This window comes from Anabrus simplex, chromosome 2 (genome assembly GCF_040414725.1).
Source record: "Anabrus simplex isolate iqAnaSimp1 chromosome 2, ASM4041472v1, whole genome shotgun sequence".
Lineage (NCBI taxonomy): Eukaryota > Metazoa > Arthropoda > Insecta > Orthoptera > Tettigoniidae > Anabrus > Anabrus simplex.
In genome coordinates this window covers 172,661,069-172,678,706 of record NC_090266.1, presented here as the reverse complement: position 1 = coordinate 172,678,706, position 17,638 = coordinate 172,661,069, and the positions used below count along the sequence as shown (strand labels likewise).

Sequence of the window (17,638 nt, the reverse complement as noted above, 5' to 3'; positions counted from 1 at the left end):
TAATAATAATTATAGAAGTTTGAATGACTGAGTGACTCAGATTGTAGAGCACTGGTTTTTAAGTCGTTTCGTTGTCCGATGATTCTTCACCGTCGATATGGGTTGCTTGAATCATAACATTCAAATACACACCTCTTTTAAGGCAAAAACACACACAAAAGTTTAGTTCTGACTAAGATATTTTACCCAATATCTGTATTTGACCGTGTTTAGAGTATCGTACAATAATTTATGGACACACCACTCGTGCAGAAAGATTGGGATACCGTTTTAATCCTGGTACAAGTGGCGCAATGCATCCCTGGATTGCAGTTAACATCTGTGCTGAATATTTGCTAATTTGTATCTTGAAATACATAATGTGCCGTCAAATAATTATTATTCTATTTCATTTATGTAAATGTTGTACTAACGGAACGCCATGAATAATAATAATAATAATAATAATAATAATAATGCTTGCCTCTGTGGTGTTGTGGTTAGCGTGATTAGCTGCCATTCCCGGAGGCCCGGGTTCGATTCCGGGCTCTGCCACGAAATTTGAAAAGTGCAACGGGTCCACTCAGCCTCGGAAAGTCAACTGAGTAAAGCTGGGTTATATTCCCACCTCAGCTATCCTCGAAGTGGTTTTCCGTGGTTTCCCACTTCTCCTCCAGGCAAATGCCAGGATGGTACTGCACCCGGCGTCAGTACCTAACTTAAGGCCACAGCCGCTTCCAATCTTCCCAACCCCCACAAGGCCCCTGTACAGCATAGCAGGCGAGGCCGCCTGGGCGAGGTACTGGTCCTCCTCCCTAGGTGTATCCCCAACCCAGTCTCGCGCTCCAGGACACTACCCTTGAGGCGGTAGAGGTGGGATCAATCACTGAGTCCGGAGGTAAAAACCAACCCTGGAGGGTAAACAGATTAATAATAATAATAATAATAATAATAATAATAATAATAATAATAATAATAATAATAATAATAATAATAATAACAATGAAAATGAAAACCTGCAACCTGTTTTCCAGTCATTGACCGGGTCAGGGATATAGGCTGTTATTACGATGGGGTCGCCACTCCCAAAGTGATTTATTAAGGACTGATAATGGAGAGTGTTGCTGGAATGAAAGATGACAGGGAAAACTGGAGTACCCGGACAAAAACCTGTCCCGCCTCCGCTTTGTCCAGCACAAATCTCACATGGAATGACCGGGATTTGAACCACGGTATCCAGCGCTGAGAGGCCGACACGCTGCCGTCTGAGCCACGGAGGCTCCCAATAATAATAATAATAATAATAATAATAATAATAATAATAATAATAATAATAATAATAATAATAATAATAATAATAATAATAATAACTTCAAATTAAATTACTGACCCGACTTTCTCCAGAAATTATGATTCTTCCTCTAGCTTGCGGCTGGAAGGCAACACCAAAAATTTCTAGTGTAGTTTGGCTGATATAATTTTGTAATAATATCCAGTCCAAGTGGAAATCTCGTTAACTTCAAGATTCACACGGAAATTATAGGCAATTGTGTTAGTGTGCTTTTGAAGAAGGAACATCTCAGAATAGTAAATTGACGATGAAGAGCCGTCTCACAAGAGTTGCGTAATTCCTTCTAGGGAAGTATCACACTCTTCATATAATAGGCTACCTTGAAACTTTGGTGATATAACCGATGTGCTACGAGAAGACTACATGCAAAATATTAATTGCTTGTTTCCACTGTAAGGTCTCGAACTAGGCATGTACGAAATAGGACAGTGATACTAGTCGCTACAGGTTAGATTGTACAGTCCACGCTGTAAGCAGAGAACCGTGAGTGAAGTCCATACAGTTCGCCGGTGAGGCAGGGATGCCCAGCTAGCTCCGCCGCGTTACCGTGTGGCCACGTACGGTCCCATCTTCGATTTCAAGGTCTTATAGTGGAAAGAAGCAGCTATTTTATTTTCAAATGGTCTTCTGGTCACATCGATTATGTCACCAAAGCTTCAAGGTAGGTTTCGGCAAGAAGGGTTAGATCTATTGAGTTTAAATTAAATCATACCGTTCTCAATATTTTCTCTAACGCTAAACAAAGGCAAATGTTGCTACAAACGCCTTGGGCGTCATATGCCATGCTTCACATAGGGCTCCAAAACAGAACGCCTTAAATTTATGTTTAACCGGGCGCGTTAGGGGCGCGCGGCTGTGAGCTTGCATCCGGGAGATAGTGGGTTTGAATCCCAATGTCGGCAGCACTGAAGATGGTTTTCCGTGGTTTCCCATTTTCACACCAGGCAAATGCTGGAGCTGTACATTAATTAAGGCCATGGCCGCTTCCTTCCAACTCCTAGGCCTTTCCTATCATATCGTCGCCATAAGATCTAACTGTGTCGGTGCGACGTAGGAAACTGCTACAGGGATTTACCTCAGGATCTCTTCCTTTCTTCTTCCTGCCATCTTATGTTCCGAGATACGTAAACGGCTGGTGATAAGACGTGTTGCAACTTCAGATACCTTTACTATGTATGAGCTCAGTCACTACTGATCTGCATTCAGGGCAGTCGCCCTGGTGGGAGATTCCCTGTCTGTTGTTTTCCTAGCCTTTCCTTAAATGATTGCAAAGAAATTGGAAATTTATTGAACATCTCCCTTGGTAAGTTATTCCAATCCCTAACTCCCATTCCTTAAACGAATATTCGCTCCATTGGTCCTTTTGAATTCCAACTTTATCTTCGTATTGTGATCTTTCCTACTTTTAAAGACACCACTCAAACTTATTCGTCTACTAATGTCATTTCATGCTATCTCTCCACTGACAACTCGTAACTTACCACCTAGTCGAGCAGCTCGTCTCCTTTCTCCCTGTTCTTCCCAGCTCAAACTTTGCAACATTTTTGTAACACTACTCTTTTGTCGGAAATAACCCAGAACAAATCGAGCTGCTTTTCTTAGGATTTTTTCCAGTTCTTCAATCAAGTATTCATGGTGAGGGTCCCATACACTGGAGCCATACTCTATTTGGGGTCTTACCAGAGACTTATATTCCCCCTCCTTTACATCCTTACTACAAACCCTAAACACCCTCATAACCATGTGGAGAAATCCGTACCCTTTATTTACAATAATCCCATTTATGTAACTACCCCAATGAAGATATTTCCTTATATTAACACCTAGGTACTTACAATGATCCCCATAAGGAACTTTCACCCCATCAACGCATTAATTAAAACAGAGAGGACTGTTCCTATTTGTGAAACTCACAACCTGACTTTTAACCCCGTTTATCATCATACCATTGTCTACTGCCCATCTCAAAACTGTCAAACACAGGTGTCAAACTACAACCGAATAATAGGCTATTCTCCTATAAACAAAATAAATAAACTTAGACAGCCTGAAAATTAAGGTGCCCTGTTCGATTATGCAATCCAAAATAAGAATCCTTGGACAAGCTTGGAAGGCACGCTATACCTACACCACCAGGCTGACATATGTTATAATGATCGCAATTAAATAGCATTTTATTAAAATTCATTCCATTTGTATTTTAAATACAAACAATTACATATGATACTTATTCAATAGTTATTGATTATGTGTAACCAGTAAATAGTTAGTACTTCAAACATTTTACCTTTACACGCCAAGGTGATGGTATCTCCAATTTTAGCCTTTATCGGAAGCAATTCCTTGGAGAAAACTGGAGGTGGTCCTGCAGGTCGTAAACTGGAAAAATCAGACAAAAGTTTGTAGGTTACATTTGTAGCACAGATATAGCGAACACTAACTAAAATATCAGTAGCGCAAGTGAATGGAAAGAAAAATATCATACCGTCATGAAATAGAGTACATTGAGTTTTGAAAATATATATTGGAACGTATCTGGTAATAATAATAAACCAAACCAAGTCCCATGGCACTACAGGCCTTGATGGACTTTGGCCTACCAAGCGACCGCTGCTCAGCCCGAAGGCCTGCAGATTACGAGCTGTCGTGTGGTCAGCACGACGAATCCTCTCCTCCGTTATTCTTGGCTTTCTAGACCGGGGCCGCCATATCACCGTCAGATAGCTCCTCAATTCTAATTACGTAGGCTGAGTGGCCCTCGAACCAGCCCTCAGGTCCAGGTAAAATTCCCTGACCTGGCCGGGAATCCAACCCGGGGCGTCCGTGTAAGAGGCAGACACGCTACCCCTACACCACGGGGCCAGCGTAATAATAATAATAATAATAATAATAATAATAATAATAATAATAATAATAATAATAATAATAATAATAATAATAATAATAATAATAATAATAATAATAATAATAATAATAATAATAATAATAATAATAATAATAATTCGTCGCAATAAGACCTCTGTGTGTCGGTGCGATATAAAGCAACTTGCAAAAATATGCATAATTTATGTCTTTTCAATTGCTATCAGAGAGACACCAGAGAGCCACAATTTTGACCTTAAAAGGGATTTTTGAATGTACCGTGAATGTACTGATACGCATCTCTCGCACTTCAGCCTACTTAAAAGTGTATAGGCTGATGACCTAGATGTTAGGTCCATGTAAACAACACGCATCGTCATCTTAATTGTCTACACACTTAGCCGTGACTTTTTTTTTTTTTTTTTACAATTTGTTTTACGTCCCCTTAATTACCTCCCGAATGCAAGTTCACAGCTGTGCGAACCTAACCACGCAGCTAATTCTCTCGGTATACCTTGATTTAATCCCCGTACCTGCTGCATAGCCGCCTCTGTGGTGTAGTGGTTAGCGTGATTAGCTGCCACCCCCGGAGGTCCGGGTTCGATTCCCGGCTCTGCCACGAAATTTGAAAAGTGGTACGAGGGCTGGAACGGGGTCCACTCAGCCTCGGGAGGTCAACTGAGTAGAGGTGGGTTCGATTCCCACCTCAGCCATCCTGGAAGTGGTTTTCCGTGGTTTCCCACTTCTCCTCCAGGCGAATGCCGGGATGGTACCTAACTTAAGGCCACGGCCGCTTCCTTCCCTCTTCCTTGCCTATCCCTTCCAATCTTCCCATCCCTCCACAAGGCCCCTGTTCAGCATAGCAGGTGAGGCCGCCTGGGCGAGGTACTGGTCATTCTCCCCAGTTGTATCCCCCGACCAAGAGTCTGAAGCTCCAGGACACTGCCCTTGAGGCGGTAGAGGTGGGATCCCTCGCTAAGTCCGAGGGAAAAACCTAACCTGGAGGGTAAACAGATGATGATGACCTGCTGCATAGGAGGCGAAAGCCTAACCCACCAACTACTCTACGCAGTCGGTCTATCGCAGTTTAGTTCATCACAGATTTCACAAACTTCATTATTCTAAATGATGATACGCCAATTATAGAGCCCTCATGCAGGCAATGGGAAAATCCATTTACGCAAGAGTAGCCCATGAGATCACATTTTATGGAACGAGCGTGATTTGGATAACAAGCTTCCTTGATGTGGCGGTAAGCACATTTAGCTCTTGATGTCTATTGCTTGATGCGTTCCGTATTGCTGATCACGTAATGTCATACAGCTATGTTACCTCTAGAATGCAGCATGAATAAAGTGACACACGCATGCCCAGTTACGAGTTGGTTATTACTTCGTAATCGAGCTCTCTCTTCTGCGTAGTGTGGTGTGTTAAAATGAATACTTCTTTAGATAAAATGCATTAACGGATTTTAAAAAGATTCTAGAAGATGTTTCAGGAGGCGGGTGGGCGGATGCAGAGTGGGTCTCGGCCCACAAGTGGGCCACGGCTGGTCCGTGGTCCGACAGCTCTGCACTCCGACCAGCCAACCAAGCAGAGGAGGGGTGGCCACGGCTCTACCGTGGCTCCACGCCGCTGTATTCGGAAGACGGATAGGGGCTTGTCTTCACCATCGGCTGCCCTGATAACGGTTTTCCATGGTTTTCCATGGTTTTCCATTCCCCTGCAACCCTCTTACCTTCACCACACATCTCTTTCTCCGAGTAAGAAATTAACTTGGGAATCTACAGTAGTAATAGTTCTAAACCTTGTCATTACCGAGCGAGTTGGCTTCACGGTTCGAGTGCACTAGCTGTGAGCTTGAATTCGGGAGAGGTTGGTGTGAACTCCGCGATCGGCAGCCGTGAAGATCGTGAAGATAGTTTTCTGTGCTTTCCCATTTTCACACCAGGGAAATGCTGGGACTGCACCTCAACTAAAGCCGCTATAGGTTCCTTTCCGGTTCTAGTCGTTTCCTATTCCATAGTCGCCAAAACCCATATGTATTAGCGTGACATTAAACGAAAGCAAAGAAAGGAAGAGCTATGGTCTATACAGGGCCGCTCAAGGTGCATGCACCGGTGCATTGCACGGCGCCAGGTGCATAAGACGACTTCGCTAGTTTGACCAGAGCGCAGACCCCTCCACTCCTCGATTTTGAGCAAGAGCTCTGTCTCTCTCTTTCCCCACGCCTGTCTCCCTCGCTCCGCCTGTTTCCCACTCCCTCACTCGCTCTGCAGCGGTCCGACATCCGAGCCGAGTTGAGCCGAGCTTAGCCGAGTCACCCCGAGACAAAACGCTGCTCCGAAACGAACTGAGTTGAACCGATGCACGGTGCACAGAGCCTCTGCGCCTCGGTTTCCATGCTTGAGATTTTGGCGTTTGACAGACCCTGGTCTAGTACGTGGCGTGCACTAGAGGATTCGAGAGAGACCTATGTAACGCTTCTTTAGACTCAGTACTTTATGACATCCGTACGTGAAAGCTGAGTGGACAACAGTGCTAGCTGCAAGTCGACACTTATTTCATTCAGAGAGGCGAGTAAATACTCGGAGGTATAATAATCTACCTCATGTAGGTGTACAGCATGTAGCAATCAACCTCTCAAGTAACAACTGTTAACAGTGATATAAGGGTAATTCAATTACATAAGATCATCTATACATATATAAAATAACAGGTCCTGACTGACTGACTGACTGACTGACTGACTGACTGACTGACTGACTGACTGACTGACTGACTGACTGACTGACTGACTGACTGACTGAACGACTGATTCATTATCGCCGAGCAAAAACTACCGTACATAAAAAATTAAATTTTGGGAACACTTATATTAGAGTTTAGGTGCTCACTAAGGGAGGATTTTTGGACATTCCGCCGCTAAGGGGGTGAAAAGGTGGGCGAATTCTTTAAATGAGTATATCTATATCTCAAAAACTTAACAGTTTACAGACGTAAAAATTGGTATATGGAATCTCCTTTCAAAATAAAGAAACACACATATTTAACGGAGGTGGAAAAAGGTGAAAAAGCGTGTTGAATACCTTTCATGAGGATACTTATTTCTCAAAAACTGAAGATGTTACAGACATGAAAATTGGTATTTGGAATCTCCTTTAAAATCCACCTAACGGGCGGTGAACAGGAGTGACAAAGGGAGTGACTTTTTAAAATGAGTATATCTACAGTATATCTCTAAAACATGACCTGTTACAGACGTGAAAATTGGTGTTTGGAATCTCCTGTAAATGTAAAGAAATATGGATAATTTGTTTTCGGAAAATCCACTTAAGGGGAAGTGAAAAAAGAGATGGGATTTTAAAATTAGCATATCTAGAGTATATCTCAAAAACGTAACTTGTTACACACGTGAACATTGGTATTTTTTATCTCTTTTAAAAAATAAACACGCATTTTTTATTTTCGGCAAAAGCAATTAGGGTGGGTGGGGTAGTTAGGATGCCGATATCTCAAAAATTAAGATGTTACAGACGTGGAAATTGGTGTTTGGAATCTCCTTTAGAAACGAAGAAATGCGTATTTTTTAGGAAAATCCACTTAAGGGGATTGTAAAAAGAACTGAAGAATGGTTGAATTCTCTTTATAACGATACATCTCAAAAACTGAATTTTACAGACGTGATAATTAGTATTTGAAATCTTGTTCAAAAATGGGGAAACACGTATTCTTTTGTTTTAGGAATGTCCACTTAAGGGGGTGGATGAAAGGAAGTGAAAAAAGAATTCAATTATTTTGATGAGGAAAAAGGGTGTTGAATACCTTTCATGCGATACTTATATCTCAAAAACTGAAGATGTTACAGACGTGAAAATTGTTAACTGTAATCTACTTTAAATATAGAGGAACATGTAATGTTTTGTTTTCGGAAAACCAACCTAAGAGGGTGGGTGTGGAAAGTAATGAAAACTGGGTTGAATTCTTTTTATGAGGATACATGTATCTCAACAACTGAAGATATTACAGTCGTGAAAATTGATAATGGAATCTCCTTTTAAAATAGAGAAGGACGTATATTTATGTTTTCGGAAGATGCACTTAAGCGGGAAATTGGGGGGGGGGGTTAAAAAGAAGTGAAAAGGGGTTGAATTATTTTTATGAGGATACTCGTATCTTAAAAAGTGATGTTACAGACGTGATAATTAGTATTTGAAATATCATTCAAAAATAAGGAAACGCGTATATGTTCGTTTTCGGAAAATCACCTTTAAGGGGGATGAAACGAAGTGAAAAAGATCGAATTATTTGTTATGAGGATACTTATATCTCAATAACTGAAGATGTTACACACGTGACAATTGGTATTTGGAGTCTCCTTTAAAATTAAAGGAACACGTTTTTTCTTTTTTCTCTTTCGAAATATTCACTTAAGAGTGAAGTTAAAAGGACTGAAATACTTAAATCTCAAAAAACGGATGTTACAGACGCAATAATTGGTATTTGGAATCTGCTTTAAAAATAAAGAAACCCATTTTTTGTAATATCCAATTAAGGGGGTGAAAAAAGTGAAAAGGAGTCGAATTCTTTTCATGATGATATATCTCAAAAACTGAAGGTGTTAGGGACGTAAAAGTTGGTATTTGGGATAGCCTGTAAAAATAAGGAAACAAATATTTTTGTTTTGTTTTGGGAAGATCCAGATAATTGGTGATGGTGGTGGGGGGTGAAATGAAAGGATACTTATATTTCAAAAAAATTGTGTTCGGAAATCCACGTAAAGGGTATTGGAAGGGCTAAAAAAGGGGGTTGAGTTATTTTTTATGGGGATACTTATACCTCAAAAACTGCAGATGTTACAGACGTGGAAATTGATATCTGGAATCTTCTTTAAAAAACACGTACTTTTTCACTTCGATTTGAGAGAGGGTTGTTTGTCGCCTGAAAAGTTGCATGTCGCATGATCCAGAGTGAACTCTGCCAGTAGCCAGGTAATCTTATCCCCAAAAGGCAATGCCATAAACGTGTTTGCACAGTGGTACTGGGGTAAATGAAACTCAGTAATTCGGCGAGGTTTTATACCTTAGGAATTTTCATAAAATGTCTTAGTGCAGTAGTGAGGAACGATTCCTTTTATCAAATTACGAAATCGCGCGAGCAAAACCGCGGGTAACAGCTAGTCATTAACATACAATGTTTTTCTCCGTGGTTTCCCATTTTCACATCAAGAAAATGCTGGGGCTGTACATTAATTAAGGCCACGGCCGCTTCCTTCCCATTCCTAGGCCTTTCATATCCCATCGTCGCCATAAGACCTATCTGTGTCGGTGCGACGTAAAAGCAAACAGCAAAACTATATCATGGACAATAATAGATATACTCAAACGTAAAATTACAGTGTTCGATGAATCAAAATCTGAAGGCAATTCTTCTTACTATTATTTATTAATCGTGAAAATGAGCATTTCCTGGTGTTTAGTTTGGAAAAATCACACGTAGGCCTAGCTAATGCAATATAAACACAGTGTTGTTTATTTTAGATCACGCAAAACTGTAAAAAAAGACATACAGAAGATATTCCTTGTTTCAGAAAAGAACGAAATGCTGGCTTAAACCTCACTTACAAGGATATGATAATAATAATAATAATAATAATAATAATAATAATAATAATAATAATAATAATGGCGGGATGAGTGGCTTAGATGGTTGAGGCGCTGGTCTTCTCACAACAACGTGGCAGGTTCGATCCTAGCTCAGTTCGATGGTATATACGTTAGTCTCGTATCAGTAGATTTGATTGCACGTAGAAGAACTGCGGGACTAAATTCCGGCAACTCGACGTCTCCGAATACCGTACAAGTAGTCAGTGGGACGTAAAGCAAATAGCATTATTATTATTAATAATAATAATAATAATAATAATAATAATAATAATAATAATAATAATAATAATAATAATAATTGTTACGGGGTTACCCGTGGAGCAGAAAGAGGTTAAAGAAGGTGCTGGGGTGAATGGGTCTATTTACAATATAAAAATTAATTTAAAGCTTGAACTAAAGGTTATATTTTTTCAAAAAACAACAACTTAACAATTTTCACTTGGTGAGCATAAGAAACATATCAGGTACAAAGCAATCTTGAAACAAGACTAGGAAAATTCAAGATTAGTAATTTTTACGAATTCTGGGCTTCAAGCCCCTAGTTTTACACTTTTACAAAAGGAAGAGGTATTATTTAGTGAGGGGCAGAAATCCCCTAATTCAAGAGCACTTGCTCCCTAAATCACAATATCTAGCCTCCCAGAGGCACACTTTACTGTTACAAAACTTGAAAAAGAGCTAAAAGGCTCTCAGGTTTCCAAGCCTACTCAAGGCAACATTGCATGAAAAGTAACAAATTCTGGCCTTTAAAGGCACTATTTACAAATTGAAATATTATCACACAGAGATATCTCGTACCCAACCTACAGGGCCTTTGAGAAAAGGAACAGGTTAAGTAAAGGGCCGAAACACAAACTGAATGGAGGCGAACACTGCGCTCCAGATAATGAAACCTTAAAATCCTAAAGGGCTCTAGGCCGATGAAACAGGGGCTAATCCCAAACTACTGAGGTGACTCGTATAAAAATTAACACATTACCGAATGAAAAACAGTTACAAAACGTAGTCACCTCAAACCAAGATGAAGGGGAGCTCGAGAGGGTACATCACTCTCTATCCCCGATTTACAATTAAAGGGTTTACGAAGTTTTTGCATTAGCCGAAAGATGATTTACATTTTAGAAAAGTAGGTTACATAGCTAAAGATTCGGACCTTTCCCTCGGATTAAACTGCGGAGGTAACAAGAAAGAATAAAGTTATGTGGCCATTACCTTATAGATGTTCTAGCTGCCGACGAAATAGGCCGCCCGCCTCCTTCTAAAGCACACACACACAGATAGACGACGATCAATTGGCCAAGAAACGTGAAAAGCCGCAGTTTATAAACCCTCAGGGGAGGTTCGAGATCATTCAAGACTAAACTAGCCACACCCTCTCAATTTTATTGGTTGAGTTCAAAAGTAACACTCAAAATCGAACAAGAAGCCTGTGATAGGTTGAAAATTAATTACAGAAATTTTTCATTGGCCAGATTCAAAACTGGCGGAAAGGAAAAGGAAATATTGCAACCCAAAAATAAATGAACATCAATCAGTTACAAAAACATAGAAATACAAAACTTCTTTAAATTATAAGTTCTTTCACTTTGCACCAGGGTGCATGATCATAAATTTTTAGTGGTGTCATCTGTAGAAAAATGTCCAAACTTCTTCATGAATATCAAAACAAAACAAGGAGAAATTCACTCAGTTTAGGAAACTGCACAATAACAAAATTACATAATATTTCGGTCGTGACATCTTCTGATTAAAGTTCTAAGTTCCAGGTGTATTAGTTTCCACTTTAGTTCGATAGAGGGGTTCATTTAGGCGCTAATTTTGAATGCGCGGCGTTGAGGTGTACCTCCCGGTACAATAATAATCGTATGTGCTGCCATTTTAATTTGACGTCATCAAGGCTGTGTGCGGTGTCATTTTCGGCAGTCTGTTTTACTCTACCAGATTGCAGAGTAAACCAAATTATAATGGTTATGGGCTTTACGTCCCACTAACTACTTTTACGGTTTCCCGAGACGCCGAGGTGCCGGAATTTAGTCACGCAGAAGTTCTTTCACGTGCCAGTAAATCTACCGACACGAGGCTGACGTATTTGAGCACCTTCAAATACCATCGGACTGAGCCAGGATCGAACCTACCAAGTTAGGGCCAGAAGGCCAGCGCCTCAACCGTCTGAGCCACTCAGCCCGGTAAAACAAAACCAAATACCTGTTGGGTGACATGTGGCTGAATTTGAACCTGTGGTCTTGGGAATTGAAGGTCAGCACTCTGCCACTTATCCACAGTGTGTTACAAGGACAAAGTTAGGGAAAAACGGGGTAGAGAAAACGAGATGAGTTCATTAATCACTCTCACTGGAGTCAAGTGACGTTGATGCCTCGCTTCCCCCACACAGCACCTCCACCAGTCTGATGTAAACAGACGGTGAGTCAAGTCACACAAGGTCTATAAAGCAATAGATCGCTGATAAACAGGAAATCCGAATTAGACCTCAGAAATAAATGTCTCATATAATTATAACACTTGTTAGATTCGTGACCCTATACGCCACAACTGTACGTATGGGACACGGCTAAGGAGTGCTATATAAAGAAACGTCGAAAATAACAGAACAAAGGCCTCCGGACAAAAGTCAACGCACCTTACCATATGGGAAACCGCGCAATACACAAGCAGCTTCTATCAAACAGGAAATAATAAAGACAGCTAAACATTTCTATAGACCGGGGAGAAAACACGCCAGCACAACTCCACGAGATGGACGTTAATGTACCTTATAAATATAAGCACCCGAAAACACTCATTAATGAGTGAAACTGGCCAGACCTTTTAATACACTGTACACAAACAGACTAGATACAGTATTAGGATTGTACATATAGATAATAAGAAGGATCGTAACATTCCTGACCTCCAGGAGAGCACAATTATCCTTTAGAATATTATACCCGATGTTGTACCACGCAACTACCAATACGTTGCACACTCTAAGGGCCGCATTGGAATGTTGTGAACCAGTCGGTCGGTAATTTCATAATTTTCAATGCTGTCAGTAGCAGTCGCAAAGCGAGACGCAGACGAGCTACAAGTTTTAACGGCCCTATGGCTCACGCCACAGCGCTGATGAGAAGGGTGGGTGGTTGTGATTTTGCCACACAAACATTTGAAAAATACTTAATACATCAACAATGTGACATGTTTTATGTATTAAAACGATGAGTTTTAACTCTATATTTCCTACAGGAATTACATTTTATCAATACAATGTATTCATGTTCTTACTAGTTGCTTTACGTCGCACCGACACAGCTAGGTCTTATGGCGACGATGGGACAGGAGAGGATTAGGAGTGGGAAGGAAGCGGCCGTGGCCTTAATTAAGGTACAGCCCCGGAATTTGCCTGGTGTGAAAATGGGAAACCACGGAAAACCATTTTCAGGGCGCCGACAGTGGGGTTCGAACCTACTATCTCCCGAATACTGGATACTGGCCGCATTTAAGCGACTGCAGCTAACGAGCTCGGTGTATTCATGTTATCCCAGGTTTTTCTGGGTTCGCTGGAATCGCGTGACTTATTTTGGAGTTTGGCCAGATGTTCTTCCTCAGACGACATCATTTTTGAGGTGAAAATCCCAACACAGGATTGACTGGGCCATTCGGAGAGAAAGCCAGCAGCTAAGCCACTAAGCTAATGAAGCCTCCCCTCTTCCCCTCCGATTAATATACCGTCGTTGCGTCTCGAAATACCGTCATGTGACAATGTTGAGGGAAGAAATAATAACCCGCAGCACATGTATCACTTAGAAAGCAAATTCGTTGACATAGTTCATGCAATACTGAACCTTAGGTGAGAGAACATTTCTGGTCAGATTTCTAATAATAATAATAATAATAATAATAATAATAATAATAATAATAATAATAATAATAATGCTATATTGAGCAGTATCCTGCCGGCCCATAATAATAATCAGAATATTATTTGACCCAATATGTAGAATTTATTCATAAAAGTTACAGTCTAACATGTTAAAGCATCGTATCCCAAGATAGTTGATACCGGATGTTGAGCAAGACAGTGAGTCGCTGGACATTGCTTCATATTTCCGTATGACCGTGAGAAAGGGTGGCGTAACCAAGCGCTGGCAAGGATCGACACGTGTAGTAGATGCTGACTAAGCAATATTTTTCAGCCAATGGAAATTGTGGACTTGGGAAACATGGAGGCTACACCGCGCCAAATCTTAATTCCAGAATGACCAACGTGCTCAGTTGCTAAAGTCAGTTTATGTCAGTAATCGGTTTTCTACAGTTTCAGAAGTCAGATATATTTGGAAAAGTAATATAAAAATTGGTGGAAGCGATTTGCTAGTGTTTGAGCTGTGTTTTGTAAATATATCACAATAAATATTGTGTCATCATATACGACGAATTTTCTGATTGGTGGTTGGTTCAGACACCCGGGAACCCCATTATTGAAAAGGCGTCACCGAAGCCTCCTCAGTAACCTTAGCTCTGGAGAGCGTCACTCTGTGTTAAATGCTTGGATAGTGCGGAAGCACAAACTCTGAATTGGTGATCGTGATTAACGTGGTGTTATTCCAGTAACAGTAACTGATTTTAAATGATATTTTAAATTGTGCAGCTGGAAGATTTTACTGTTCTTGAGTAAATGGAATAGTATATTTTGGCAGAGTTTACTTTCAATATATAAAGACGGTGCTTAGTGACCGATGTGTAGCAAGTGTAGTGGAGACGTGCTATTGTTTCACTACTTCGAAACGGGCGCGATTCGCGGGGAACTTCCGTAGCGAACCGTGTGCTGCTTTTAAAACTGTATTCTCGCCCTTTAAGTGAAGTTTTTATTATAAATGTATCAGTGTGTTTAGCTGATCTTTTAAAGAGAAAGGGTATTTCGGCTCGTAGCATTGCGCAGCGAAGATATTGTCAACCAAAGTCTTCTGTGTTCCAGTGAATATTTCCAGCAAGATGATGGCTACAACCGTAGAAGAAGGAAGTGTATTCCCACATGCTAATACTGTGATTGACATGGAGCAGATCACTAAATTAGCAGGGATGTAAGCTGCTATCCTGGTATCTCGAGAGTCGTCATGTAAATACAGTAAGGCGCATGTGTTATTTATGGCATGATATGTAGGTAAGTTATGTTAAGGTACTAGGGCAGTGTAGATATAATTTTTAATTTTCATGTAAAGTAAGCCTGACGGCATGTGTTTGTTTAATTTTGTTACTATGATAGATTCGAATACGAGAATAATGCATGTTTATGTTATTTTCATTTTGCTTTATGATTAGATGATTGGGAAAATGAGGGATTGATATGACTAGTTGTTGTTTATTTACGTATGTTACTTAGTATAGGATATTCCAAGTTTTCTTTATATATATGTTAGAAGGGCTAGATTGACAGGTTCATCATTATACAACGTTCAATACGTATTAGTTCATTTCATTTCGGTTATTCAGAGAGACAGGTATAGATTTCTGCATGACGCATGATTTTACGGAAGCTGACTGAAGGAGCTGCAGAACGTCGTTGTTAAAATTTTGAGTTAAGTTGGATTCTGTTTTACCTGATGGTCTGTAAAGGACACGAACTGAGTCTCATAATGTGGAAGGCCAATGGGATTTATGAGAAATAATGAGATAAAAATTGCATGCCGAATTATAATGTATTGATGCAGGATGATTGTATGCCTGACAAGAGAAAGAATATTGTGCAGATGTGTGTGCCTGCTAAGTGTCTTCTGAGTGTATATTGTGATCAGAATGGACAGTATTAATTCCAGGCTATTGAGTCTGATGATATTCAATGGTAAAAGCATGCTAAGAAGGAATGAATATACGTGAGTTTCCGTGTAGCCGGCGAAAGGCGTTATCTCATGGCAAGCTGATTTCTGGCCTGTGTTTATCTGTAGGCGTGAAGGAGACGAGACTTCCCTGTGACAGCCGCGGGAGACAGAATCAAAAATTTAGCATAGTGTTGAGTTCAACATTTCTTTTCAGCTCGTAATCTACCCGGAAGTACATGACGGATGACCGTGCAGTTGAGCGCTCAAATGCAGCAGAAGGAGGCAATGTTGCCCATTGCTTTCTTCATGATATCAAGGGTTATTTATATGTCTTTTTCCTTACAGGATGATGTTTTACATTGTTATTTGTGATTTATACTTGTCTCGTTGTTTTAAAAAGGGAACAGCCCGAGTGCTGAAGTATTGATGGTTTATCTAGTTCTGTCTAGATCTTTTGCAGTGAATCGGGTTTCACATTAGAATCTGTGTAGCATTTAAGACTTTACTCGATATCCGATGAATAGATGTGTTTAGTTTGATTATTTAAATTGTTGTAAATATAGTGTAGGATTTGCCCCTAGTATTTTGCATAAATTACATAGCGTCCATTGCGTCTTAATTATTTTCCTTTTCGTCGTAACTTTTCTTTATAATGTAAATTTTATTTAACGGTAACATTTCGGCGACTCTCGGAATTAACTTAACTTTGGAAACCGTATCGTTGTGATGCGATAGTGTGTAACTCCATACGGAAATACCACATGTCAGTGTTTGCGTACACTTGTTGCCAGACAATATAAACAATGGACTATAAGATGCAACTCAGTCTTGATGTATATAATGTTCTTTGTTGAACTTGATTTTCGATTTCAAATGTTGTATTATCATTCAAGTAACGATTTAATTTCCATTTAACCTCTATATTTTGAATTCATTTTGATATTTTTTTTATTTATTTTATTGTTTTCTCGAAATATGATCGGGGATATTTATCAATAAATCCATCTTACCCCCTATGATTGTTTCTCATTCGTGTTATACCTCCATTTCCTGTCATTGATAGAGATTTTAGAGTAGAACTTCGACTTTTTATCCTGACCCAACCGACAAGCTACCCACACTCTGCCCAACCCTGAGTTAGTCGGATGTTCTTACAGGAATGGAGGCATCGTCCTAGAGGGTATTTACCCCTGGGTACGGTACAATATAATAATAATAATGCTATTTGTTTTACGTCCCACTAACTACTCTTTTACGGTTTTTGGAGACGCCGAGGTGCCGGAATTTAGTCCCGCAGGAGTTCTTTTACGTGCCAGTAAATCTACCGACACGAGGCTGACGTTTTTGAGCACCTTCAAGTACCACCGGTCTGAGCCAGGATCGAACCTGCCAAGTTGCGGTCAGAAGGCCAGCGCCTTAACTGTCTGAGCCACTCAGCCAGGCGGTCAGATTTCTAAGCTGAAATATTATAACATATCGGGTTTTCTAGGCGTAACGACGGTATTAGCTCTGAATTCCTCTTATTGGTAAGAAGAAAATGAAGACTGGCTCAAATGTTTTCGCAGTTCGAAAGTTCGAATGGGACACGCATTTTAATGGAAAGTTCTGCCCCAATAGGAACTAATCTCTGTATTTCCTCAACGGGATAACATTATTTCCAGTTACGTCCGAATGGGTTCTAACACATTTCAGACCGGGCGAGTTGGCCGTGCGGTTAGGGGTGCGCAGCTGTGAAGATAGTGGGTTCGAGCACCAATGTTGGCAGCCCTGCAGATGGTTTTTTGTGGTTTCTCATTTTCACACCAGGAAAATGCGGGGGCTGTACCTTCATGAAGGCCACGGCCGTTTCCTTCCCATTCCTAGACCTTTCCTATCCCATCGTCTCCATAAGACCTGTTTGTATCGGTACGATGTAAAGCAAATAGCAAACATATTTCAGAGGTCAGAGACTGCAGTTCAAGCTCCCCGTT

The 17,638-nt window shown here is 40.4% G+C and overlaps 1 protein-coding gene across 1 annotated transcript in view; it reads right to left on the bottom strand.

Annotated features, from left to right (window-relative positions):
* LOC136863475 (titin) overlaps window positions 1-17,638 on the bottom strand; it is a 352,605-nt gene that overhangs the window by 88,359 nt on the left and 246,608 nt on the right. The window contains exon 6 of the mRNA XM_067139877.2: window positions 3,618-3,709. Within this exon, the coding sequence (XP_066995978.2) occupies window positions 3,618-3,709 (92 nt within the window). The remainder of the gene's footprint in view (window positions 1-3,617; window positions 3,710-17,638) is intronic.